Here is a 27,099-nt window from a genome sequence, read left to right on the forward strand (position 1 = left end):
CTCTCAGAGTTTCAGTGTCAACGCAATTTCTCAAACTGTGACGCGTCTCTAGTATTTTTTAAATTCAAGATTTTTGTCAGTTGAGAAATACCTTTCAGATGCTGCATGAAGGCACATAGCAAAACTTATTCTTATGGGAGCAGGATTCTATAAGGAAGCATTTGGAAGCTTTTTTTTTTTACTTAGAACATTTCTACACACATACCAATCGAAATAAATTCCAGACCCTTTGTAACTTCAGCGTTGGAAAGTGTTGATTTATTTCTGTCTCAATTATGGAGTGTATGATACTGCAGAAAGCTAGGATTGTTCTTCTGGAACATTATTTCCTTGTTGAGAATAAACTTTCCTGATTCCTGCTCTGGAACTGGAATGCTAACGTGATGGCTTTGGGGTACTTCCTTAGCAAAAGCTACTAGTGCTGAAATTGACAAAAGTTTATTTTCTCTTTATCTTCTGCAAAGGCTCAGTAGGCAACACATCTGCCAAGTAACTGAGAGGGTTTCCCCCCCCCGCCCTCCTTTTCTTTCTTTCCCTTTGTATGGGATGGTTTGGGAGGGATTTTCATTACTGCAGGACGTGTGTAACAGTCATTTTAATTCCTTGTTCAGCATTTTGATGGCAGACGCTAAGATGATCATGAATCATTTTTGGATGACTTCTGAAGGTTTGGGAAGCGAAAACGGTGGTAGTGTAGACATGACTTCTCTTTTGCATCTTTGTGACTAAAAATAATCAGTAGTAAACAAAATTAACTTAGATTTCATTTTTATTTACTGAAATAGCCCTAGGGCAGGGGTAGGCAACCTCGGCTCTTTTATGACTCATGGACTTCAACTCCCAGAAGCTGACTCAGGAATTCTGGGAGTTGAAGTCCATGAGTCATAAAAGAGCCGAGGTTGCCTACCCCTGCCCTAGGGGAAGGAGAAGGAGAAGAGGACTTATTTAAACTTATTTCAGTTAACCTATGGTGAAACTAGCCACGGATGTATAGCTTTAGACAGACAATTCAAATCTAATCAAGGAGATACATGTGAGATTAAATTATATCTCACATTGTATACTTCGCTCATATATTTGCCTCTAATTTCCACTATTTCATTGTCTCTTCTTTCATACGGAAATAGTCTTTTAGTAACTTTGTTGCTGTCCTTTCCTGTTTCCAGTTATTTGATAATATTAGCAAACTTGGCTAGCAATTTACCTATCCCTGGTTCCAAATCATTATGAAAAAAATCAAAAGGTATGAAAATCAATATAACGCCTTATAGAATGTCTCAAAAGTTTCTTTAATACTTTTCTATTATTTTACTAATGAATTAATAAAGTGATTAAATAAATCAAGGAAACCATATACCAGATGTCGCTAATCATGAGATATATTATTGCAAAAATATCTGATAGAATAAAGTAGTATTACATTTCTTTTCTTCTGTTTTGCAGGTTATATAAAAACGTATTATATCTTGAACTATACAATTTAATACTGCAGTAGTTAACCCTGTATGCTTCTCTCTCTCTATAGTCTCTCAGTCTTATTAGCCCCCAGATTTCTCTGCAATTTTCCATATAACCAGGAAAGTAGAACTAATTTGTTAAATTAACAGAATATCTACACACTGAATATTACAAGTAATCTACATTCTTAATGTTTAGAATATGGGATGGCTGCTCTTGATTTTGAGAGAGGAGAAATGCTTGCTTGGACCTCTGTTTATGTTTCACGCTTTTCTATAATTAGGGAGGATCTCTCATTTTTTAATTGGAAAGTAAATTTTATCTTTCCATAATGCTTTTCTTGAATGCTCTCAAAATAAAAAGACAAGGTATAATCAAATAAATTTAAAACATTACTATCAACCATTTTGGAAATTTAAAGACTATATCAATTCCTTTTATCCCTATAGCAGATTCAATACATAGTGATTGCAGTCTTCTATAAATATATAATATATAAATAATATACATTATTTAAATCAATGTCATATTTATCCATAGGTCAAGGTGGGGAATTTTGTGTATGAAGTTCCTAATGAAAACAAAAACTATTCATTCTTCTACATTGTTTTGTTAATCCCAATAGTAATTGTGGGTAAGTAATTGCATACTTATCTCTACCCATTAATTTGTTACAAAAGAGTGTTTGTATAAGATAATCAATGAAAATAAACTAATTTGTTAAATTAGCGTCCTAATAAAATAAACTAATTTGTTAAATCAGCGTCCTAACCCACTGAGCGGTGGCTCAGTGGGTTAGGACGCTGAGCTTGTCGATCAGAAGGTCGGCAGTTTGGCGGGTCGAATCCCGAGTGCTGCGTAACAGAGTAAGCGCCTGTTACTTGTCCCAGCTTCTGCCAACCTAGCAGTTCTAAAGCACGTAAAAATGCAAGTAGAAAAATAGGGACCACTACGGTGGAAAGGTAACAGCGTTCCGTGCGCCTTTGGCGTCTAGTCATGCCGGCCACATGACCACGGAGACGTCCTCGGACAAGCGCTGGCTCTTCGGCTTTGAAACGGAGATGAGCACCGGCCCCTAGAGTCGGAAACGACTAGCACGCATGTGCGGGGGAACCTTTACCTTTACCTTTTTTTAATTGCATACTTATCTCTACCCATTAATTTGTTACAAAAGAGTGTTTGTATAAGATAATCAATGAAAATAAACTAAATGGAAACAAACCAAGCCATGTGATACAGCTCAAAGCACTGCCAGTCACCAAAACCATCAGTTAAATTCACTCAGTCATCAGAGAGCACTTTTGCCCATAATCATGTCACAGCTCAAGAGGTTCTGCTTATACTGTATCTGACTAATGATCCATCCTATTATTTTCTCTCCCTTGCTATATGCCAAGTTTTTCCAAAGCCTCAGACTGAGTTATATAAATTCTTTAGTTCCATCAGCATAATGAACCCTGTTGACTGGTGGAAAATGTTTGTAGTTTGTCTGGGAGATGGTGGTGGTTTGTTCTCTGGGCTTGTTGTTTAGTTTCTGAATGTTTCTTCAACAGCTACTCAAAACCTTCATACTCCGACACACATTACCCAGACCCCTTCACACCACACAGTCAGCTACAGCATGGAAACAAACTCTACCATACATCAAAGGAGTGTCAGAAATAGGGACCGGAATTCCTCATCCTCTGGAAATAACGGGGGTCCACAAACCAACATCAACACTCCGACAAGAGCTGTCTAGAGCCAAGTTCAAAGTACAGAAAAAAGAGAACAGCAACATAAACTACAAGATCAAATGCAACAATTGCAACCAATTCTGTGTTGGACAAACAGGATGACAACTGTGCACAAGAATCCATGAACACCAACTAGCAATCTGTCGACATAACCACAAATCCCCGATCTCGACTCACATCAACATTGAATAATACCAGTTCAACTGGGACAGAACAAAATTATTAGTCATGCCACTACATGCCACAATTGGTCAAAGCCTGGTCAATCAACAAACATATCTGTTTGCAACTAGCCTATGGTTCTGTAAGAGGTTGGATCAATTGAGAGACCAACTAATCAGGGCATCGACCACCAGCCAACTCACATGATGTCCAGCCAGAGTGACCTCAGCACCAGATGACCCTCACACAGTGTGACCAGTCAGTCATGTGACTAATTGACTACATAAGATTTATAAAATCAGAAGAAAACTGAAGCAAGACACTTCAACCAAAGTTCCGCAGATGATGTTACCTAGTGTGGTGACAGAACTTTCAAAAACTAAACCACAAACCTGGAGAACAAACCACCACTAATACCCCATGGATTATCCCTCCTAGGCAGAGGCCTCCAAACCTTGTCAAGATTTGTGATGGGATGGGATGGCAAAAAGGAAAGCATTTGTAGGAAAATCCTATTCCCAAAATTTTGAAGGATGCTTAAGGCTTCTATTAGTAACTACAGTCCTACTAATATTCTTTTTTTTGTAGTGTGCAGATACTTTTAATGTATTGATTTAAATACATTAAATACATTGTATGTCAGTTTAAACTTGGCCATTCTGAACTGCACCAGTTTTCAGATATTTTAAAATGCTATTTTTGTCCTTTTAAAACAAATTATAAATATATATTTATTAGGATAGATGACATGTTAATACTTCTGTGTTAGCTTAATGTTATTTTTTTTTTAGTTGCATTTTTTGTCACCCAGCGAAAGTCCAAACAATTAAATCGAAAATTGAGTGAACATCTGGAACTATTAGAATGTGAACTTCGTAAAGAAATACGGGAAGGTAAGTTTATACCTGCAGAATGCATGTGAATGTATTGTCACTTGGGTGTAAGAATTCTCAGAATTGTTGCATTATTTTTATGCAATTATTTTATTGTTATATCAGATACAGAATTTTGGTTTTGTATTTAAATTATCCTACCACATGAAAGAGTTGTGGAGGAAGCATCTTTTTCCTCAAAAAACCCCTTTAATATTCTTTAATCCTTTCATAAGCTGCCTTTACTGTTGCAATGCTCCTGTGCTCATTTTAGCCCATCTCTCCTTATTCATAGGAAACAAGAACTGTATGTACATATAAACAAACATAGACTACAAGGTCTACTCTAATAGAAAGGTCAGTAATAGATAAATGTATGTAGACCTAAGAGGGACGCAGTGGCTCAGTGGGTTAGGACGCTGAGCTTGTCGATCAGAAGGTCGGCAGTTTGGCGGGTCGAATCCCAAGTGCCGCGTAACAGAGTAAGCGCCTGTTACTCGTCCCAGCTTCTGCCAACCTAGCAGTTCGAAAGCACGTAAAAATGCAAGTAGGAAAATAGGGACCACTACGGTGGGAAGGTAACAGCGTTCCGTGCGCCTTTGGCGTCTAGTCATGCCGGCCACATGACCACGGAGACGTCCTCAGACAAGCGCTGGCTCTTTGGCTTTGAAACGGAGATGAGCACCGGCCCCTAGAGTCGGAAACGACTAGCACACATGTGCGGGGGAACCTTTACCTTTTTACCCTTATGTAGACCTTGCCAAGATCACAAATAATGCATAAATAAATATGTTAGAATAGACAAATGGTTTATGCATTTGCAATAATATTAAGTTTAGCTACACCTAACACACCTGATTTCCCCAATTTAATGTAACAAAAGCCATTCCCTGAATATCTCATACTAAGTTTTTTGAAGATAAACAGAGAAACTATTTTTATGTGTTTATCTTAAATCTTCATGTGATTGTAGGAGCCTGTTCTGACATGTAATGTCTTTATTGGGATTTGGTTTAAACTTTTCCACAGAGTATTATTGTCAATCCTACAATAAATAATCATTTGATATCCCTCAGTTAAAAATTAATAAAAAAGCACCACATTCTGCTGAGTGCTACTTAGGCTTTCTAGTTACCTAATCTCCTCTTGATGATCAACATTTAATGGAAGCTGCTTTTTAGTTTCTTAGTCATCACTGTGTTGCACACAAAAATGTATTTTAAAAATCTGCCTATTAAAAAATAGTCAGTTTTGCATATTCCACAGAAATAAACACATCTACACAAACATACAGACAAAGGCACATATTGGTAACCGTTCCTTTCCTTAATAATATAATAATAATGATGATGATGATGTTGGAAGGTACTTGGAAGTCATCTAGTCCAACCCCTTTCTCAGGCTAGAATTCTTTTCCAGAATCACACTGAAAATTTTTACTAGGATGTTACATTATAAAAATCAACATTACAGTGGACTTTTTTTTTCTTTTATAGGGTTTGTTGAACTACAAGTTGAAGAATTGGATATAGTTGATAGTTTTGGAACAATTCCATTTCTTGACTACAAGCATTTTGTTCTTAGGACTTTCTTCCCAGAGGTAAATGATTATTTGTCTATACCAGGGCTTTTCAACCAGTGGTACGGGTATCACCTGTGGTACATTGGCACATGGCAGGTGGTATGCGACCATCCTAGAAAAGTGGTGGTGGGGGAGGGGAATGAGCTGAACTGGTGGCAGCACTGCACAAGCCTGAGCGAGAGATGGCTGGAGCTAGGCGACTGATGGTACTCGGACGTTGCCATATCCTAAAAGTGGTACAATGGGTGAAAAGGTTGAAAAGCCCTGGTCTATATTCTATAATAAACAAGTAATTGAAATAATGTATTTCAATTTTTTAAATTTAATCTGCCCCAACTCCATTACAACTCTAAATGATGTATAGTTTATTTTTTAAAAAAATAAAATAGACCACACAACACAAAATACAAAAAAATAACATCTGGAGAAAAGAACCAACATTTCACAAATCAGATAGTTGATAAGGATCTGCTTCAAATTTTACACTGTTTTAAAATGCCAAAGAGCATTCAGTTTGTAACTAAAAAGGTTTTTCTAATTCATCACCCCATTTGCAAAGCATCATCTTCCTTTAATGCGGTAGAATACGGAGGTAATAAAAATAGAAAAGAAATTCAGGGTTCCCTCCCATCTTATGCAAATCTTTTGTATTAAAGAAAAAGCACAAACACTGCAGTGTTTTAGATCAGAGATCTACAAACTTGGCAACTTTAAGACTTGTCAACTTCAACTTCCAGAATTCCTGAGCCAGTCTTAAATTTAGCAAGTTCTTGTTGATTTCTTCATTTTTGAGTAGCCATAACTTAGAACTTTCCAGCTACAGAAAGGGCCAGTATATCCTGGTGCCCTTAAACAATCAGATGACAGATACTTCAGTTTTGAACCAGCGTTGGTTTTGTGTGTTTTTTTCTTAAGAAATGATTTCCATAGACTGAACATGTAGCTTTCAGTATGCATCTAATTTATACAGTAAGCCTATAGTTTCTAAGAATTTTCAGATCACTGTATTTTAGAGAAGAAACATTCAGAACACAACACCTCATCAAAATCACCATCATTATGCTCCAAGTGTTTTGAAAATGTTTAATACTATATTCACATTTTTTTTGTTTAGAGTATAGGTATTTCATCTATATTTATTGAAGACTCTAATGAACCACTTGTAAGTATAATTTTCATTCTCTTAAGTTTATTTGTGCTTTTAAAAATATTTCTAAGATATTAGATTTTTTACAGAATCTAGAAATATTGCATATCCAAGCTGGGGACAGATATTGCAAGAAGTCTGAAAAGTTTTACTCAGAGGATTAATATGTTCCTTTATCTGCCTCTTTGATATTTCTTATAATATCAATATCTGTAGCAGGATTTCTAAATATCAAAGTATGATTTTTGCAGCTTTAAGAATTAAATATATACCTCATTAAAAATAGGTGAATAATAATGTAATTTATATCTTTCATTTCTTTCAGAGCAAAGATCAGGGTCTATATGCATTAATTTGTAACAAGCATTTTCTTGTTACTCTGATTCACATTCTTGAAAAGCAGAAAACCTTTGATGTGAAAGATAGGTATGCTATAAAATTTAAATTCTGTAAATTATACAAAATTGGGGACAAATTAACAGGCAAATGTCTATGCAGATTCTCAGTCATCCAGGTCATAGTTATCCCAAAGATGCTTTTTCATGAGGCAACTAGACTTTCTTGCTTTTCTTTGAAGATGTTTCACTTCTCATCCAAGAAGCTTCTTTAGCTCTGAATGGATGGTGGGGAATGAAAGGATTTATATTCCTTGCAGGCAGCTGTTCCTTTCCATTCCTTTAGCGAGTTGTTAAAGCTACCTGGAAGCTTGTCTGTGTCTTCAGGGTCACCATTTTGTCCACATTTTGGACAGAGAGGACCGCTGGTTTGAAAGAGGAGTCAAAGAGGCCATCTATGTCAAAACTGAACAGCCCTCTCTCAACAGAGGGGGAGGGATCTGACATCATCTATTTCCAGTCTACAACACAGTCCTTTCAACAGTTCCAAGAAGGCTTCTCACCTATTTGCACTACTCAGGTGACTCTGAAGACACAGATAACCTTCCAGGTAGGTTTAACAACTCACTAAAAGAATGCAAAGGAACAGCTGCCTGCAAGGAATATAAATCCTTTCATTCCCCACCATCCAGTCAGAGCTGAAGAAGCTTCTTGGATGAGAAGCAAAACATTTTCAAAGAAAAACAAGAAAGTCGAGTTGCCTCATGAAAAAGCATCTTGGGGAAAATTAACAGACACCAAATTCTCACGTTTTGGGGGTTAAAATAGTGAATGTTTTTTGAAAATGTCTTCTTGTTGATTTCTTCATTTTTTGAGTACTCAAAATCAGTTCTTCTCATCTTGAATAAAATATGACACCCTGGGTTATGATACGCCCTATAAATCTTATCAATCAATAATTTCACTTTAATCTAGCCTTTTTCATTTGGGAGATTGTGTGAATACTTCTCAACTGAAGTGGATGGGGAAATAAGGGGTTTATATTATTCATAGTAAAACCATTTTTTTAATTTAAATTCAGATGTGAAGTTATGTAAGTTAATTTTCTGCTGCATAATTTGTGTAATTTGAGCCACTAGGTGATTGAACAATAACCAGTTTTATTGTCTGAACAATACTCTGGTGTTTATTGATAATGTCCCTGTCTTTTTCTTCAGCTGTAAAATAGCTAAATTCATAATATTCAGGTTCTTAACTCTCATAACAGTACAGACTTTGTTTATATTTGTAGTCTTGATTAGTGACTTTTCCAAACAATAGTCTGCTCTTAGATGTACTAGGCTACCTTTGGTTATCAATCCTTTCTGTTAAATAGACCCTTTATATTTAATAGTTCCAGTAATCATCTCATGCTTTTGTATAGCACATGACAAAATGTGGGTGAGTTTGGATCAAGCTGCTGTTATTATTGTAAGATAATGATCAAATTCCTAATGTGCAGAGTTATTGTTATCCTGTTTCTTCCCCTCTTTTTAAACAGATGCTTGTTTGCATCTTTTTTGACAATTGCACTACAGACCAATCTAGTCTATTTAACTAATATTCTAGAAGTTTTGACAAAAGATTTGATGGAGCAATCTAGCAATATACAACCTAAACTGATGCTGAGGCGTACAGAATCAGTAGTAGAAAAGCTGCTTACAAACTGGATGTCAGTTTGCCTTTCTGGTTTTCTTCGGGCAAGTATTATATATTATACATTCTTCCTATATAACATCAGTGAACAAGAGGCTGGTTTATTTGCATGCAGATTTTCCTGCTCACATTTTCCTGTGTTGCAGCACACTTGCTCTCCTTAGCAGTGTTGATCATCCAATCTTGCTTTATTTTGACACTGTGGATTACTGGCACAAGCTTTGCAGATAGCCTCTTATTTTAATTAAATTAAATTTCATAAACTTGGTATTCTGAATGCATTAAATAAATTCAGATTGATACATGAGACATAAGTAATCTATTACTTTAAACATTCCTGAATATTTCCTGCAGAAGCCACTTTGACATAAGGAAAAAAAAATCTCTAACTGAATGGTAGATCGTAACAACTGCCTGTTAATTTAATTCATTACATATCATATTTGTTACAAATAGATACAAAGAAATAGCTTGGTTTCAAGGTTTGGTGTGAATTGAATATGCATATTTTTCAAAACAGATCTGTACTACATGTGGGGCAAGATTAGTACTTCCCCTTGCCTATTTTTTTCACACCACATTCATTAAACAGTTGCAAAGAAATGCAACAAAAGACAATAACTGTGTTTCATTTTTTTTTTCATAGGAAACAGTTGGGGAACCATTCTTTTTACTTGTAACAACTTTAAATCAAAGGATTATCAAGGGTCCTGTGGATGTAATAACTTGCAAGGCCCTATACACACTAAATGAAGACTGGTTACTCTGGCAAGCCCCTGAATTCAGCACAGTGGTATGTTAGCTAATGACTTTATGACTGGAATCAAGACACTTTGTATGAAAGAAGCATATATTTCAATAAAGGCTTTGTATAATGTATTCTAAAACTCAAGATTCAGTGCCAAGAAAGGCTGACTTTTTAACTTAACTTAAAAAATATCTATTTCACCTACAGGTAGTTATGGAAATTGGTAAAGAATTATCCTATTATTTTTATATATTTTTTGTTGAAGATGAATAAGCCCCAGAATATTGAAAACAGTTCCATTCTATAAAAATATTTGTTTTATCTTTTCAATTCTGTCTTTGTGGTAATAACATCTCAACACAATGCATGGCTGTATATTTAGGTCAGAGATAGCAAAAAGTTCAGTGGAATTATTTTATCATTCTGTGTCTGAAACTAAGCTTAGTGGGTTGCACCACCCACAAACCAGTCATTTCAACAGGAAGCAACTTTCAAAATATGTACATAATACCATTCCCTTCTTATCAAGGATGCAGAGTGCATGTTATTCATGCACTAGACTAGACTAGAAATGCAAGAAAGCAAAATGGCTGTCTGAGGAAGCTTTACAAATAGCTGAGGAAAGGAGGGAAGCGAAAGGCAAGGGAGAAAAAGAAAGATATACCCAATTAAATGCAGAATTCCAAAGAATAGCTAGAAGAGATAAGAATGCCTTCTTAAATGAACAATGCAAAGAAATAGAAGAAAACAATAGAATAGGGAGGACCAGAGATCTTTTCAAGAAAATTGGAGAGATGAAAGGAACGTTTCATGCAAAAATGGGCACGATAAAGGACCAAAATGGCAGGGACCTAACAGAGGCAGAAGAGATTAAGAAGAGGTGGCAAAATTACACAGAAGAACTATACAAGAATGAGCTTAACGTCCCTGATAATCACAATGAGGTGGTCACTGACCTCGAGCCAGACATCCTAGAATGTGAAGTGAAGTGGGCCTTAGAAAAGCTGAGCAACAACAAAGCTAGTGGAGGTGACAGTATTCCAGCTGAGCTATTCAAAATCTTAAAAGACGATGCAGTAAAAGTGCTACACTCAATTTGCCAGCAAATTTGGAAAACTCAACAGTGGCCACAGGATTGGAAAAGATCAGTTTACATTCCAATTCCAAAGAAAGGCAGTGCCAAAGAATGTTCAAACTATCGCACCATTGCACTCATTTCTCATGCTAGTAAAGTTAAATTTTAGTAAATTTAGTAAAATTCTACAAGCTAGACTCCAGCAGTATGTGGATCGAGAACTACCAGAAGTACAGGCAGGATTTCGAAGAGGCAGAGGAACTAGAGATCAAATTGCTAACATACGCTGGATCATGGAGAAAGCTAGAGAGTTCCAGAAAAACATCTACTTCTGCTTCATTGACTATGCTAAAGCCTTTGATTGTGTGGATCATAACAAACTCTGGCAAGTCCTTAAAGAGATGGGCATACCAGACCATCTTATTTGTCTCTTGAGAAATCTATATGCGGGCCAAGAAGCAACAGTGAGAACTGGACACGGAACCACTGATTGGTTCAAAATTGGGAAAGGAGTCCGGCAAGGCTGTATACTGTCGCCTTGCCTATTTAACTTATATGCAGAGCACATCATGAGAAAGGCAGGGCTAGATGAATCAAAAGTTGGAATTAAGATTGCCGGAAGAAACATCAACAACCTAAGATATGCAGATGATACCACTCTAATGGCCTAAAGTGAAGAAGAACTAAAGAGCCTCTTGTTGCGGGTGAAGAAGGAGAGTGCAAAACTTGGGTTGAAACTAAACATTAAGAAAACCAAGATCATGGCATCTGGCCCTCTCAATTCCTGGCAAATCGATGGGGAAGAAATGGAGGTAGTGACAGATTTTATTTTCCTGGGCTCCAAGATCACCACAGATGGGGACTGTAGCCAAGAAATTAAAAGACGCTTGCTCCTTGGGAGGAAAGCCATGGCAAATCTAGACAGCACACTAAAAAGCAGAGACATCACCCTGTTAACAAAAGTGCGTATAGTCAAGGCTATGGTCTTCCCAGTTGCAATGTATGGCAGTGAAAGCTGGACCATAAGAAAGGCTGAGCGCCAAAGAATTGAAGCCTTTGAACTCTGATGCTGGAGAAGACTCCTGCGAGTTCCTTGGACTGCAAGGCGATCAAACCGGTCAGTCCTAGAGGAGATCAACCCTGACTGCTCTTTAGAAGGCCAGATCCTGAAGCTAAAACTCAAATACTTTGGCCACCTGATGAGAAGGAAGGATTCACTGGAGAAGAGCCTAATGCTGGGAAAGATTGAGGGCAATAGAAGAAGGGGACGACAGAGAATGAGGTGGCTGGATGGAGTCACTGAAGCAGTAGGCGTGAGCCTAGATGGACTCCAGAAGATGGTAGAGGACAGGAAGGCCTGGAGGAACATTGTCCATAGGGTCGCGATGGGTCGGACACGACTTCGCAACTAACAACAACAAGACTAGACTATACAGGTAGTCCTCGACCTACAATAATTCATTTAGTGACTGTTCCAATTAAAACAGCAGTGAAAAAAGTGACTTATGACCGTTTTTCACACTTATGACTGTTGCAGTATCCCCTTGATCATGTGATCAAACTTCAGATGCTTGGCAACTGTCTCATATTTATGGTGGTTATGGTGTTCCGAGGTCATATGATCACATATGAGATCTTCTGACAAGAAACTGAATGGAGACATAAGATTCATTTTACAACCATGTTACTAACTTAACAACTGTAATGATTCGCTTAATGACTATGGCAAGGAAGGTCATAAAATGGAGCAAAATTCACTTAGGAACTGTCTCACTTAGCAACTGAAATTTTGGGCTTAATTGCAGTCGAAAGTCAAGGACTACCTGTACCTATTATCATTCCAAAGCATTTATCTCTACGAATAATAAGAGAGAAAGCATAGTATTGAAAATGCTGTTAATGGGAATAGAGGAAATAGGACGAGATACAAGTACTCTTTAAATTTCATGTAACAACAAAGGATGAAAAATTAAACTTCTTTTTCTGTTTTCTCTAAGGTTATTATTTCTAGATTCAAATATTCAGTTGCTACATTGAAAACAGCAGTGGAATTGTTTAAATTCTGTTTATATTTGATGCACTTTTAAAACAAAATATCCCATTATGGAATACTCTAAGGGCAGAGAAATCCTGAGTTCGTGTTGAATTACTATGCTACAGATGGGCAGGGGAGAATTAAAGAAGGAGAGCTATTTATGTGCCTCCATTATTGCTGTGGTGTTATAAACAATGTCTTTCCAATATGCTCAAGATGATCTAAGTATTTCAGAGCTGAGGGAGAATCCAAAAACTATTCTGATAGTTTGTTCCATGTCAGTTGTACCACTTGATGCTCATTTTCTTCATGTGAAAAAGATCATTTATGGGGAGGTTTGACAGAGTAGTGTGGAACTAATCTCATTCTTTAGCCCTGGAAATATTCATTATCAAATACTATGGGTTTTCTATGAAATTGCTTTACAGCAGCCTAAATCACTTATTTAGAAAAATAAGCACAAAGGAAAAGAAAGTGAGAGAAGAGAAGAGCTTAAGACTAAGTTGTAGTTTAGTCTGAAGATGGGCAGCATGATCAGAATTCTAATAAGCCCTATGTGTCTGTAAAAAGCCTTGGTGGTTGTTGTTTTTCTTTAGCTGTAGATTTGAGAACATAATAAAGTAAAACTCAGCAAACTGTCATCTGTATTGTGAGATGTTCTCACGATGAATCGTTAAAGGAGCTTCCAAGCAAAGGCATCACGCAGAGATGCAATCATATTTAGCTTTATTCATGATAGATCAAAGAGAAAGAAATACTTGGCATGAAAGCATTCATGCCTGCATGTAAGAGAGAAATAAAATAAAACAAAACAAGCTAGGATTACATGACTAAACTAACTAGGAGTAGAAGCAGAACAAGAAGTAGAGAATGGAGAACTAGAACAAAAGGAGAGAGAGGAGCAGCCCCTCGTGCAGAGGTATTTATGGGGGGTCTTGGCCCCTCCTTGACCATAAAACACTCTCACCAATGGGGCTGTGGGTCCGAGACCTTTGGCTCATCAGTGGAAGCAAAGAAGCCTCTTTGCCTCCATCTGGTGACCCTTTTGGGGAACTGCCAATGGCTGGCACTAAACATCTAACATGTATTACCTAGAATTACTGGACTTCAGGGTAATAAGAAAAACCCTAAATAAATACTACAGGATATAAATACTAGCCCTAAATACTACTCTGAAAGCTTGGGGAGGATGGATATATGGAGTTTATTTGACAAAATCTAGACTGGACCGGATAGGAAAAAGAATCGAAGAGAATGAAGTATGGAATGAGGGAGACCTTTGCCAGAACAAAAGCATTGTGACAAGCAGTGTTAGGACATAGAAGTCATAAAGAAGAAAAGCAGAGAAAGATTGTATGTGAAGGTTGTTCATTCTGTGTGTATCTGAGGAAAGCAGAATGTGTACTTGGGGGCTCATCCAAGAGAAACAAATATGAAGTATGATAATATTTTAGAAATCAGCCATGCCACTGTTAAGCATTCCTAATAATCCTTCTTATGTGTATTTTTATCCAATTTCAACTTTTAAGTAACTTTGAATGAACATTCACACTTTTCCAGGTATTAAATGTTGTCTTTGAAAATATCCAAGAAAATGAGGCCAGTGGTGCTACTCAGAATATCCAAGTTAAAGTATTGGATTGTGACACCATTGGACAGGCTAAGGAGAAGATCCTACAGGCCTTTCTGAACAAGAACGGATCCCTGTATGGTCTCCAGCTAAGAGAAATGGGGCTGAGTAAGTGCTATGCTAATTATAAATTCAAAAGGAGCTGTTTGTTTTTCTTTCTCCACAATTGTATAATTGTTTTATTATTTATTTTTAATATTATGGTTTGCATTTTTAAAAATTAAAAATTATTATTTCTCTGCTATTTAACATATGAACTGTAAGATTAACAGATTGAAGTCATTTAATGTAATTTATTACCTGAATTATGTCTTGAATTATTTTGTAAATACATTTGTGGCTTTTTGCTGAAAAGGCTCAATAGAAATGCACCCCTGCTATATTTTTCTTCTGCTGCACTGCTCTCCGAGTGCTTTCAGGTACAATTCAAGCGGACAATACACTTGTCAGCTGTAACACATGTGTCTGAGATTGGGGGCGGGGCTATATAAACTGAACAAAACCCTCCACAGCCTGGGGCTTTATTTGTAGAACTGCCTCTCCCCAATTGTTTCCATCTGTCTTGTCTGGTAGGAGGGGCGTGTCGTGAGTCCCATCAGTTACAGAATGTCATCTTGCAGGACTGGAAAAGGATTCTTTTCTGTTGCAAGACTGGCCGACTTGTCAGAAAGTTTTAAGACATGAATTTGATTCCAGGCATGGGGGCTGGGAGCTTAGTTGGAGTCTGTGAGGTTAGTTGGGCTTTACTCAGTTATCATGTTAGGATTTATACATTGTTGGTTCTTTATTTTGTACTGTATTTTTATGAGTTACTAGCCATCCAGGTTGTTACAGAGAAATGGACAGTGATAAAAATCAAATAAAATTGATCCAATCATAAAAATACTAAATTGCATCAGTGAGCAAGTACATAGCATTAGCCACAAATAGTTTGTTAGGACAAGTTACAATTAGTGTTTCAATTTTTGTTGACCTAGAATATGTACTGGCAATATCCCCTTCAGTAGTGACAATAGCACAATAGCCTAGTCACTTTGAAGCTTTTCACAAAATTTTACCGTGATAAAGAATTTGGGACAGTGGAGAAATGACTAGGGAAGAAATGGGATACAATTTCAAGCTGCATCTTTTATGTGAACGGTACAAAATAAACAATGCTATACAATAAGCATAACATTTGCTTCACATAATATACTGCCTTAACTTCACAGGAAAAGGCCACTCTTACCATTTTAAAATTAAGCACAGATTAACTATTTTATTTGTGTTGTCAGCTCTTGAGTCTGTTTGCCAAGCAAAAGAACTTCTGGATGTGGATGGTTCCTCAGTGACTTTGGAAAATGGGGTTACTAAGCTGAACACCATAGGTCATTATGAGGTAAGAATAAACATCCAAAGATGTTGAAAATTTGCCTTTGTTAAGGGGGTGTATACTAATTTATAACATACATTTTATGTTAACATACAGAGAATATGTAAAGTATGACAATTTGATACAGATTTTAATTATTATATGATTTCAGATTTCAGATGGAGCAAAAATTAAAGTATTTAAGAAGAAACAAGATATATCAGCTGGTAAAACAAATAACGTATTTATATAGTATATTGGATTTTTGAAAATTTAAGTTTGTGATCATTCTTTGAATTATAATTGAATTACCATTCAGAAGTTCATATGAACTGAGAATATAGAACTAATTTTAGATATACAGCAATATTATAAGAACTAAATCGTTTAACTGAAGAAAAATTAAATATTCTGTTCTCAGTATTGGGCAATTTTATGACTCTAAGAAGCTCACTTGCCCAGTCCAGGATTTCAATTCTCTCCAAATCAAACAATATGAAAGATAAATTGGATACTTCACGCCTTGCAAAAATCAACTCATAGAAGTCCTGGGAAACCTGATTTTGAAAATCTAATTGAAAACCAATTTACGCCTTCCAGATGTTGGGAATACTATTTTCTGATATTTGTAATCAAGCATCTATTTCCACTTAAATATTAATTGTACTAGTTAATAGAAAAGAGTACCATGATCAGAGATCTTACCATCTATATTGGTAGTAATCTGAATAGGAATAAATTTAGCTAACCATGGATGTTTTACAGCATTTTTCCTCAGCAACAACCTACTTTCTAGGTCATTGCTTGATCCTTATGTGTGCATTCAGTTTATCCTTTTTCCCCCTCTTCACTATGTTGACCAGATGGAGAATATTCTGAGGACTATTGCCATCTGGTAAGTCAGCTTAATACCTACTAATTAGTCATTTGTTTAGCTCCTTAATCACAGCATTTCCATGAACATCTGTGTAAACCTTTCTTATAGGTATTACCAGATGCAGAAGCAGCCAAAGAAACACAGAGTGCAAAACATAAAGGAAAACAAAAGTTTAAAGTCAAAGAAATGTATCTCACGAAACTTCTCTCTACTAAGGTGACTCCAAGGTTTTATTTCTAATCGTAAAATAATGTTATAATGCTATAATTATTCAGCGTACATTCTATTGCCTTACAAAATGACTTACTTCCATGTGGAGACTAAAAAGCACCGGGGAAATGAATATATCACAAAACTTTCAATTTTAAATGTAAAACAATAGCATTTGGGGAATGCTTTATATATAATTGAATACTGACATCATTAAGTACATATAATTATGCACTAAATCATGGCTGTGTACATCCATATATATATAAGGCTTCCTCTGTGACTTACATAAATTGAGAATCATTGGACACTGTGTGTTACACACTGAGGAGCTTTAAGAAGGGCTGCATTCATGACAGATAAAGTGTTTGTGGGAATGGTGGTTGAGTAAAAGCACATATATTGTATCAATCTTCATAGACAAAGAAGAGGTGTAAATGTAATTAGTAAATGTTTATTAATATGTCTCCCTGCATGAGGTTTCAGATGTGAGGTTCTAGATATGTTAAGCTTAATTGGAGTGTATTGGCTCCAGTCTTATCAAACAGTATGTAGTTGTAGCTTAGATTGCCTTTTTTATTATTTATACCCTAAGCAATTTTTTATATATATACTATAATGAAATACTTTTTTGTTTTATCGCAGGTTGCTATCCATTCAACTGTTGAAAAGCTCTTTAGAAGTATTTGGAATTTGCCTAACAATAAAGCCCCAGTTGCTATTAAATATTTTTTTGATTTTCTGGATGCTCAAGCTGAAAATAAAAAAATTACAGATCCCGATGTGGTTCATATCTGGAAAACCAACAGGTATTTATGTGCTCATTGTAAGTTGGCAGAATATAGAATATTCTTGCTTTTTGGCAGATAAAGGTGTTTATAGTTCAATTGTGATTAAATAGGTCCAGCTGAGAAGCATGAGGCAAAGTCCTGGGGGATTATTTGGAGTGAATTTGATTCTGTGACTCCTTATGAAGTGAACAAGACTATTAGTTCAGCCATTTGCCTGTTAAATCCAAATTCCCCTTCTATGGTTAAAGCTGCCCATGAGGTGACTTGTGGTTGGGTATGTGCAGTAGTGTTGGCCTCCTTGAATAAAGGGTGGGTCTATTGTGTATCCTCTCCTCAAGAAACCATCATGGGGCCCAAACGTCTGTGACAATTATATCTTTTTAAAGAAAATGATAGAGAAGGTGGTCAAACTTCAGCTTCAGAGGACCCTGGAGGAAACAATTATTTTGGACCTATTTCAGTCAGTTTTGGGGCCAGGGTTTGGCACATAGATATCATTGGTTGCATTTATTGATGACCTGTGGTGAAGCCAGGACTGAGATGGTATATTGATCCTGGTGGTTTTTTATTTATCCGCAGTTTTCGATACCATTGACTAAAGTATCCTTTCAGATTGACTTTGGGCATGGGGTAGAAAGCATATTTTACAGTCTCTCTGCAGCTAGTATCAACTGATGTTAATTGGGGAGGACCAATTGAGGTGATAGCTTCTTACTTGTTAGGTACTACAGGTTCGCTTCCCTTCTATAATACATGAAATTATCAGCTTTAACATATACATGAAGCTGCTGGGTAAGGTCAACTGTCAGTTTGGGGTCAGGTATTATGAGTCTGCTGGTGATATTCACTTATATATTGACTCTGGGTTCGCAAAGTGACACCGTTTAAAGTCCTAGCTTAGTGCCTGCAGGTTGTATGGGTATGGATGGGGAAAACCGACTCAGTCTCAGTCTTGAGAAGACCAAGTGGCTATGTTTACTCAAGCCACTCCCCCAATACACTAACTTTCAGTGGGATGTACTTCCTCATTTGAGATGGTGTGCAATCTGGGGTTCTTGCACAACTCTCAGCTCCTGCTTGAAGAGAGTCTAGTGCACCAGTTTCCTAAATTATGAGGCCCTTCAGACAGTTACTCACCAACCAGTCATTTCACAATCAGATTATTATAGCATGCTCTGAATAGGACCACCCTTAAAAACCATCAAGAAACCATAACTGTTTCAGAATGCAGGAGAGCAAGAAATTACTTGGCCTGGCTTAGGCCTGGCTTTTTGAGAAGATGCTTATCTCCAATTGTTTCTACTGATCTAGTGTGAACAAGCAAGATCGGTGTGTCTTGAGCCCCAAAGATTAAATTGTGCCATCATGTGTGACTGAGGAAGCATGCCATCTCTGTTGCAATGTCTGGGCTTTGGAACAACATCCTCCCAGTGATTAAGGCAGTTCTCACCCTTGGAAACTTTTAAAAATCTAGGAAACTTTTAAAAACATGGTTGTTCTCCAAAGACTTTATGTTACTTGTGTTTGCTGAATAGCTGGATGTATTGTTCTCCTAGTCAGCCATGGCCTCTTTTTACTTGTATATATATTGCTCTTTTTTAATTTGTAAGTCATCCATAATTGCTTAGGAGTTGTATGAATTGAATACATACATACATGCATATACACACAACAATTTCAGAAATTATTAGCACTACATATTGAAAATGTGTTCATCAATTGACAGTAAAAATGATTTTTATGTTACTTTTGGTTAGCATTTTTTACAGTAAACTTTTGCTAGATTGTTCCATGAAGGATTTTGTATTTAATTATTTCAATATAACTGTTTTTAATATCTTTTTTGTCTAGTCTGCCTCTTAGATTCTGGGTGAATATTCTGAAGAATCCTCAATTTGTCTTTGATATTAAAAAGACTCCACATATAGACGGCTGCCTGTCAGTCATTGCACAAGCATTTATGGATGCATTTTCTCTGTCAGAGCAACAATTGGGAAAGGTAGAATCTTATTTTTCATGCATACCCAGAGACTCTTTTTTAAGTTTCCCAGGAAGGAGGGAGCATATTTCAGAAAGGAATGTGACGAGACGAGAGGCAGCCCAGTCTGGAGCTGGATAGGTGACAGAGGAAGAGAGTTAGGAGTTATTACTAATCTCCTGTTAGTAGATTAGTAATAAGGGTTCAGTCTGTCAAGATTCTGTCTATTGTGTATAAGCAAATAAACAACCGAACTCTTGTAAGCAAATAAACAACTGAACTCTGAGTGAATTAATCTCTGTCATTCTTGAGTTTAATCTGACAGGAATTCTTGGTACTCTCTCAGGTTGGTTGTTTGCTTGCAATGTTTTATTACTCAACTAGGTAACACCACGAGTACTAATTAGTGTGGGTTTTGCAAACAAGTTCAGAGAGAACCCAGGACTAAAAAGTAAGTCCTGTTAAGTTGTGCAGGACTAACTTTCAGATAAGTGAGTTAACAGGATTACATTCTTCCAAGCACTACTCCTATTGAAAATGGTCTTTTCATCTTTAAATGTGACTTGTTGAAAAAGTATTTCCTGAGCCATGTCCATAGTTTTTGGGGAGTATAACTTCATATTTTCTATGTCCGTAGTTTTTTTTAGAATAGCTTCATAACCTGTACAAAGGAATGTATTAGCTTAACAAGCTCTTACCTAGCTTCTTGGATATATTATGATGTCTGCTAGTCTAGGGTCACTCAGGGGTACTATCTAGCCAGTTTGGCCCAGTTTGTGTGAAACAATTATTAATTTTTTGCTAATTATCCAAAAACTGCAATCATTTTGCATGAATTGCTCTAAAATCTTGAAATGATAGTTTGAGAAAGGGCTAGTTGCTCTGAACAGGTATATATTTAGAACAAGCAAAGTTGGTTTTTATAAGAAAGGATTGACAGACAGCCCACTCTTAAACCAGGAGGATGCCCAGAGCAGAAATGTGAAAAAAAAATCACACAGAAGTTGGGATTAGTTGCAAAAGCCCCTTTCTCTTCTAGAGCTGTCCAACTGCCTGAAAAGGACCCAATGCTAGCTTTCTGAGCTCCCCAATTCTTCTGTTGCTGTTCCTAGGAAAGTTTTGGTGCACCTGTCAAGAACCAGACATGTATTTGCCTGCTGTTCTGGCTGGAAGACTACATTCCTAAATTTTTGTACACAGAGATTTCAGAAAATGGCTGCAAACCTGCAAACAGTCTTATCATGTCCACCTAGATTGCCTGATAGAACTGATGACCAGAACTGATTGTTTCCTAATTTTGACATCACAGTGGTTCACTAACAAATGAAGGCATCTTGCTAACTTTTATGACACGTCTTTTCTTCTTCCTCCTCAAAGGAAGCACCAACAAATAAACTTCTCTATGCTAAGGATATACCACTTTATAAAGAGGAAGTTAAAGCTTTCTATAAAGCAATAAGGGATTTGCCTCCATTGCCCAGAGCAGAACTAGAAGAATTTTTAATTCTGGAATCACAGGTATCTGTCTATTATTTTTGCTGTAGTTGGAACTTAGAGATATGTTGTAAATGGAACTGTGTCTTACCGTATTTAAAGTTCCCATTAATGGATTTTTTCAGACATATACCAAAGTCTCAAGTAATATTTTCCTCTGTCCTTCTATGTTTACTTATAATTATTATTTACTATTTTATGTACTAATATGGATAATAATAATGGATAATAATACTATCTTTAAACAGTTCCTCAAACTTCTTGTTTTTTTTCTAGAAACATGAAAATGAGTTTAATGAAGCCGAGGCCTTGAATAAAATTTATCAATATATAGCAAGATACTTTGATAAGGTAAGGGTTTTTTCCCCCCATAATCATCTAGCCTGGCTAGTAGTGGTTTTCTGAATGGCATAAAATGCTCAGGAACATTCCAATTAGGGAAGAAAGTGGTTGCTGTATTAGAAATGCATATCATATATGTGGGCAATTTTCATTCTAAGATTCCTGTTTGGTCCCATGTGTGTGTGTGTGTGCACTGGCAGTCCCCAATATTCCTCCCCTGCCCTTGTAGTTAGGACTGAGGGAGAGAGGAACTGAGCAGAAAGTAAGTGGAAGTGAATTAAGTGTCCCTTAAGGGTTAATAACTCATATGGATTAATGATCCTGAAGCAATAGCTTGTGATCCTTTTTGTAATTACTGAGTTCCTATACTCAGTCACTTTGCATTTTATTCTTAAGGCCAGTGCTGTTTCCCTACTGACAATACAGCATTGTTTTTCACTAGACCATCTGGCTGGGGGGGGAAAATTATATATGAAGAAATCAACCTGTAGTTTGGCAAAGCCATCTACAGTACAAGAGTTACCCATCCCTTTTCTAAGACTTAATAAGTGCTAAAAATTAATTTAGGAGAATCCAGAGTTCCTTTGGATTTTGCACTGTCTTGTCCCTGGCCTTTGCTGTCTTCTTTGTCTTGTACAATACTTCAGAAACAAATCTTATTTTTATGACAAACTATGATTTTCATAAATAAAACACAGAAGTCAATGCATGTGAGCTATATTAACTAGACTGACTTAAGTAATATCCAACTAGTTTCCAAACAAACTGAATATCATTTTTTTTCATGATCTCAAGAGAATTTTATATCTGGCTGGCAGGTAATGAAAATGTTTTAGCACTCAATATGCCAGTTTTTCTGCTTTTAACAGATATACAACATGCATCTATTGCTATCTGAGTTGTATTTACGGACACACTTGTGATTTTAATTGAGGTTGCTAGTGCCAACAGAAGTGTTGCTCATCTTGTGATTAATAATAACTTGTAAAGGAAGATGCAAAAATAGCCTGGCTTTAAAAGGAATGGTTACTTAAGCAGAGCTTACTTTTAACATTGGGGGAAAATGGTTGTTGTTGTTTTTAATAAGCAAACTAAGCATACATTCCTTTCTTCCCATAGATACTGAATAAATTAGAGACAGAACGAGGGTTTGAAGAAGCCCGACAGCAACTCTTAAATATAAAAGGTTTAATGGATGAAAAGAAAAAATGCAAATGGGCTTAGGAATGTAATTGTATAATTGCTGCTGTTATGGAACCAAATTGAAAATATTGGCCAACCCAGTTCTATTCACACAAAAGCAGCAACGGAGGCCATCAGATTGGAACAGCCATCTCCAGATGTGTCAACAAAGTGGAGCCTGGATTGAGAAGTATACCTTCCTGCTGCTGGCAGCCGAAGCAATCTTTTTATGCAGATCTTCCCTCTTAAATTGACACAATCAAGTAATTTTGGTTGGATTTTTTGAATTAAAAACAAACTGAAATACAGATCTTATATAAAAAAACTGGTTGTGTTATATAGTTCACAACTTTGTCTAATTTCTATGCTGTCACTGAGCAGCAATTTATGTGCCTTAAAAGACTTATTTCTTGGTTTCAGATAAGCACAAATATATCCTCTTGTTATTCATATCTGAGCATCAAAATCCTTAGAGAGCTTTCAGCTGCTATATGGTTTTATAATAAAGTGCAGAGTTTCAGTTTCTTCCAAATAGTTGGACATTGTGGCATAACTAAAAGTGATGTGTGACTGAAATGGAGGGGAAGATTTCCAGCACATTGATACAGAAACGTAATTCGTCTCTTGTTAAAGTCGGTTTCTTATCCAGCTCGTCCGTTGAAGATGTCATGGACACATCCATGTAAGTTTCTTGGCATAATAATGGAAGTGGTTTGCAATGGCCTCAGCTTCCCTGTCTTCTGAACGCAATTTACACTTTGATTTTTTTCCATCATTGTAGCTGCACTTTTATAAAATGCAGCTGGAGGCCTTTCCTATCTGTATTTTCATTAGTATATACATGCATTGTAAATATAAGGGCAAAAGAAAAATTACAAAGAGGGTTTTTTTAACAACTTAAGATTCATAAATGTATCATAATTTTATTGTTGACTATAAAGTAAATGTGGAGAAGGGCATCACATGGTCTTCCGCTCAGCTTCTGTGCCTTCCCTGCAGATGGAATACCAATTTTCTCAGCTATACTTTATAGGGCCCTGCAGTGTCTGCATTTGAAGGCAAAGCGATATTGTCTGCTACTCCTTCAGGAGGTTGTATCTTTTCCTGGGATTGGGGTGGTGCACCACAATTATAGCAGAATCGCAAGGAATGGATAGGTTTGATATAATGAGTGCTATGTACACACTCTAGTCTAAAGTGTCTCCTTGCCTTCAAATATGATTCACTGCTCAGCTCTGATATTTAGAATTCCTTTATTGCCTATCACATCCTGCTCAGAGTAATATTTGCAAGGAACACATCAGCAGATGTTTGCATCTACTGTATCATTTAAAAAAAATTAAATAGAAAAATTTTAAAGTGCCTCAAGAAATAGACATTATATCAGGTTCCAGACTCGATACTTCTTGGTAGGAAAACCCTAATGACATTGGCAAGCTTAACTAGCCATTATAGTCTGATGATTCTCTAGGACAGAGGTGCCCAAACTTGGTAACTTTAAGATTAGTGGATTTCAGCTCCCAGAATTCCCAATCCAGCATGGTTAGCTTGTCCTGCAAAATACACATAGATGTGTTCTAATACAGAGGACCCCAACCCCCAACCGAGTGCATGAAACTTTATTTGCACATGGGTGGGATTAGGTTGCATGAGTGAAACCATTCCCCCCACCCCACACACACACACTGCCGCTGCCAGTCTGTGAAACCAAAAAGGTTGGGGACACTGGTCTAATAGACAGAAAAATGGAGGGAAGAGCCATTCCGAGACTGTTTCCTCTAAGGCAGCGGCTCCCAACCTTTTCTATATCCTGAACCCCTAGAACGTTTCTCTTATATTCTCCTGCTCCTTACAAAAGTTCAAAATGACAAATTATGCATATACACTATAATTTTGAAACTTCTAAACCCAGGTTTTCGCACCCCCTGGAATATCATCTCACACCTCCAGTTGGGAACCCCTGTTCTAAAGCGTAGACAGACAGACCTGTATATTTCCCACTGAATATATCTATGTAAAAATAAAAAAGCAAAGCATTGAGGCCGGTGTTGTTTCCCCCCCCTTTCTTCAGAAAAGGTTTTACATCGTGTGGAACATAGGTTTTACGAAATTAAAAGAATATTATGCACAATGTGTCATATTTAACCAATAGGTGCTGAACATTTCTCCCCCCAATAATTGCCTGTTACAATGAACAAAGCATACAACTCAGTGTTACATAGCATGGATATCTCTGAAACTGAGACTAGGGCAGGGGTCGGCAACCTCGGCTCTTTTATGACTCGTGGACTTCAACTCCCAGAATTCCTGAGCCAGCTAATTCTGGGAGTTGAAGTCCACGAGTCATAAAAGAGCCGAGGTTGCCGACCCCTGGACTAGGGCTTCCCAAACTAAATTGTATCAAAAATGATACAGTGAATCTGTATGTTCCCACCCCACACACAACTGAGTTCCTGAATTCAGTTTCATTTTGAAGACAGTTACTCTTATTCATCAGAGCCAGGAAGGAAAGGGGGAGATGGTGGTTCTAAACCAGCTTGAGTTAAACACTTGCACAACACTGAGAGATGTAAGTTGCTTTCAGAATATCTTGCCAGTTATTGACCGGGCAAGAGTGCTTACTCTTTTCAAGGGCCAAATGGTGATTGGTGGTGCCTGTGAAATAAATAAAAAAATTGAAAAAGACCACTCAGGCTTCCTTATTTGACAGGCATCAAGAGCTGGTTTGCTTTCAGTAACTGTTAAGTCTATTCAAAAAAAGCAGAGCAGCAAGGAAGGTACTTGGAATGGGATTTCCAAAAAATTAAACTTTTTAAAAATACCTAAACAGGATCTCCCCTCCCCTCCCTGGTTCTTTCTTCCCATTTCCGCTGAAAGGGCAAAGGGAAATGTGTGTGTGTATATATATATATATATATATATATATATATATATATATATATATATATATATATATATATATATATATATATATATATATATATATATATATATATATATATATATATATATATATATATGTATATATTTATGTTTTTCTGCATGAAAGTGGCTTGCGCATGCAGAAAGGATCAGTACTGTAAGTGTAGCACTTTATTTGATAAGTAATTCATTTTGATCAGTAGTTACTAAATTAATACATGCAGGACCAGAGAGTGTACTTGTTTTGGGGGAAAACTATTTCCAATAAGCATATATATATATATATGGAGGCATGGGGTGGGGTGCAGTGGGAAATATCCAAGGCTGCTTTTAGCTGGAGTTTGTACACAGGATTTTAAAAAGTTCTTTGAAAATTGCAATGTATTTATTGTATATTGCATTATTGAAAGGATCTACTGAAATAAAATATTTCTGACTATCTCTGGAAACAAGCCACATTTTAGCATTCCTACAATAAATGTGTAAAACAATTTAAAATTATTTTAAATTTTATAGATGCATATAATTCCAATCTATTAGGTTTAAAGTAATTGTTTACAAGTATAAATGGAGTTTGAAAATATATTGCATGAATATGTAAAATGTTTCATTTCACATATATAAACGGTGATATTTATTTTTGATTTGAAACTTCAGTGTATGTTCCAGTTTTTCAAGAAAATCAATGTGAAAACAAGTATAGCATTTTTAAATGGGCAGATAATTTAGAAATCTGTTTTTTACAGAAATCAGTTTTATTCCAGAATTATAATTTTCAAAAATGGAAAAATAAAAAAATAAACTTCAAAACTTTAATCAATCAACCAGATAATATTTATGTATTTATTGTCAATGCTTTGGCTCTAGTGAAAACACAAAGTAGCTAACAATTGTTTTGAGAAAAATCAGAAAGTTAACACGTTAAATTTCTACTAGAATTGCATAAAATGAAGATTTACAGTTCTTAAGTTTGAAGAGAATGGAGACCGATTGAATTCTGAAGGAAATGTTGTACAAACAGGAAAAGTCCTCTTCCATATGTGACATATGAGCCTGACAGCAAAAAGGCCTTTCCAGCAATTTAGCACCACACAAGGTTTGTAAGGAAAAAGCGATTCATCAGAAAGTCAGATTCTAAGCTGTTTAGGACATAAAAAATTAATACTACTATCAATTCTGCCTGGTACATCACAAATTTTTAGTTCCTATATCTTGAATTATCTACACGCCAAATTGCACAATAGCTTCATCCATTCACCTTTTCAAGGATAATCCTACAATGTTGGGATCAAGGTGGATAGCTCATGACTGAACATAAGCGTCACGGTTTAATTGGGCAAATTCAGCCCTCACTTAGGAATCCAGTAATATCTGAGGCTTGAGGAACATTCCAAACCACCTTTTTGGGGCGATTATAAACCTGTACAAATACTCTGAATCTGGTTTTACGTATATTTCCAGTAGCATCAGTTGTGTA

The 27,099-nt window shown here is 36.4% G+C and overlaps 2 protein-coding genes across 2 annotated transcripts in view; one reads left to right on the forward strand and one right to left on the reverse strand.

Moving 5' to 3' along the window:
* Positions 1 to 24,994, forward strand: part of PLXNC1 (plexin C1) — a 75,930-nt gene extending 50,936 nt beyond the window's left edge. Inside the window, exons 15-31 of the mRNA XM_081331124.1 lie at positions 1,999 to 2,092; positions 4,148 to 4,249; positions 5,725 to 5,828; positions 6,925 to 6,972; positions 7,283 to 7,383; positions 8,833 to 9,031; positions 9,634 to 9,780; positions 14,406 to 14,583; positions 15,750 to 15,853; positions 15,999 to 16,053; positions 16,690 to 16,721; positions 16,812 to 16,919; positions 17,559 to 17,722; positions 19,556 to 19,703; positions 21,060 to 21,200; positions 21,453 to 21,527; positions 22,638 to 24,994. Coding sequence (XP_081187250.1) covers positions 1,999 to 2,092; positions 4,148 to 4,249; positions 5,725 to 5,828; positions 6,925 to 6,972; positions 7,283 to 7,383; positions 8,833 to 9,031; positions 9,634 to 9,780; positions 14,406 to 14,583; positions 15,750 to 15,853; positions 15,999 to 16,053; positions 16,690 to 16,721; positions 16,812 to 16,919; positions 17,559 to 17,722; positions 19,556 to 19,703; positions 21,060 to 21,200; positions 21,453 to 21,527; positions 22,638 to 22,742 — 1,905 coding nt within the window. The 3' untranslated portion in view covers positions 22,743 to 24,994. The remainder of the gene's footprint in view (positions 1 to 1,998; positions 2,093 to 4,147; positions 4,250 to 5,724; positions 5,829 to 6,924; positions 6,973 to 7,282; positions 7,384 to 8,832; positions 9,032 to 9,633; positions 9,781 to 14,405; positions 14,584 to 15,749; positions 15,854 to 15,998; positions 16,054 to 16,689; positions 16,722 to 16,811; positions 16,920 to 17,558; positions 17,723 to 19,555; positions 19,704 to 21,059; positions 21,201 to 21,452; positions 21,528 to 22,637) is intronic.
* The window catches only part of FGD6 (FYVE, RhoGEF and PH domain containing 6), a 377,558-nt gene that overhangs the window by 23,144 nt on the left and 327,315 nt on the right, over positions 1 to 27,099 (reverse strand). The gene's annotated exons all lie outside the window — the stretch shown is intronic.

The sequence above is a fragment of the Vipera berus genome (assembly GCF_964194415.1).
Source record: "Vipera berus genome assembly, chromosome: 6".
Taxonomy (NCBI): Eukaryota; Metazoa; Chordata; class Lepidosauria; order Squamata; family Viperidae; genus Vipera; species Vipera berus.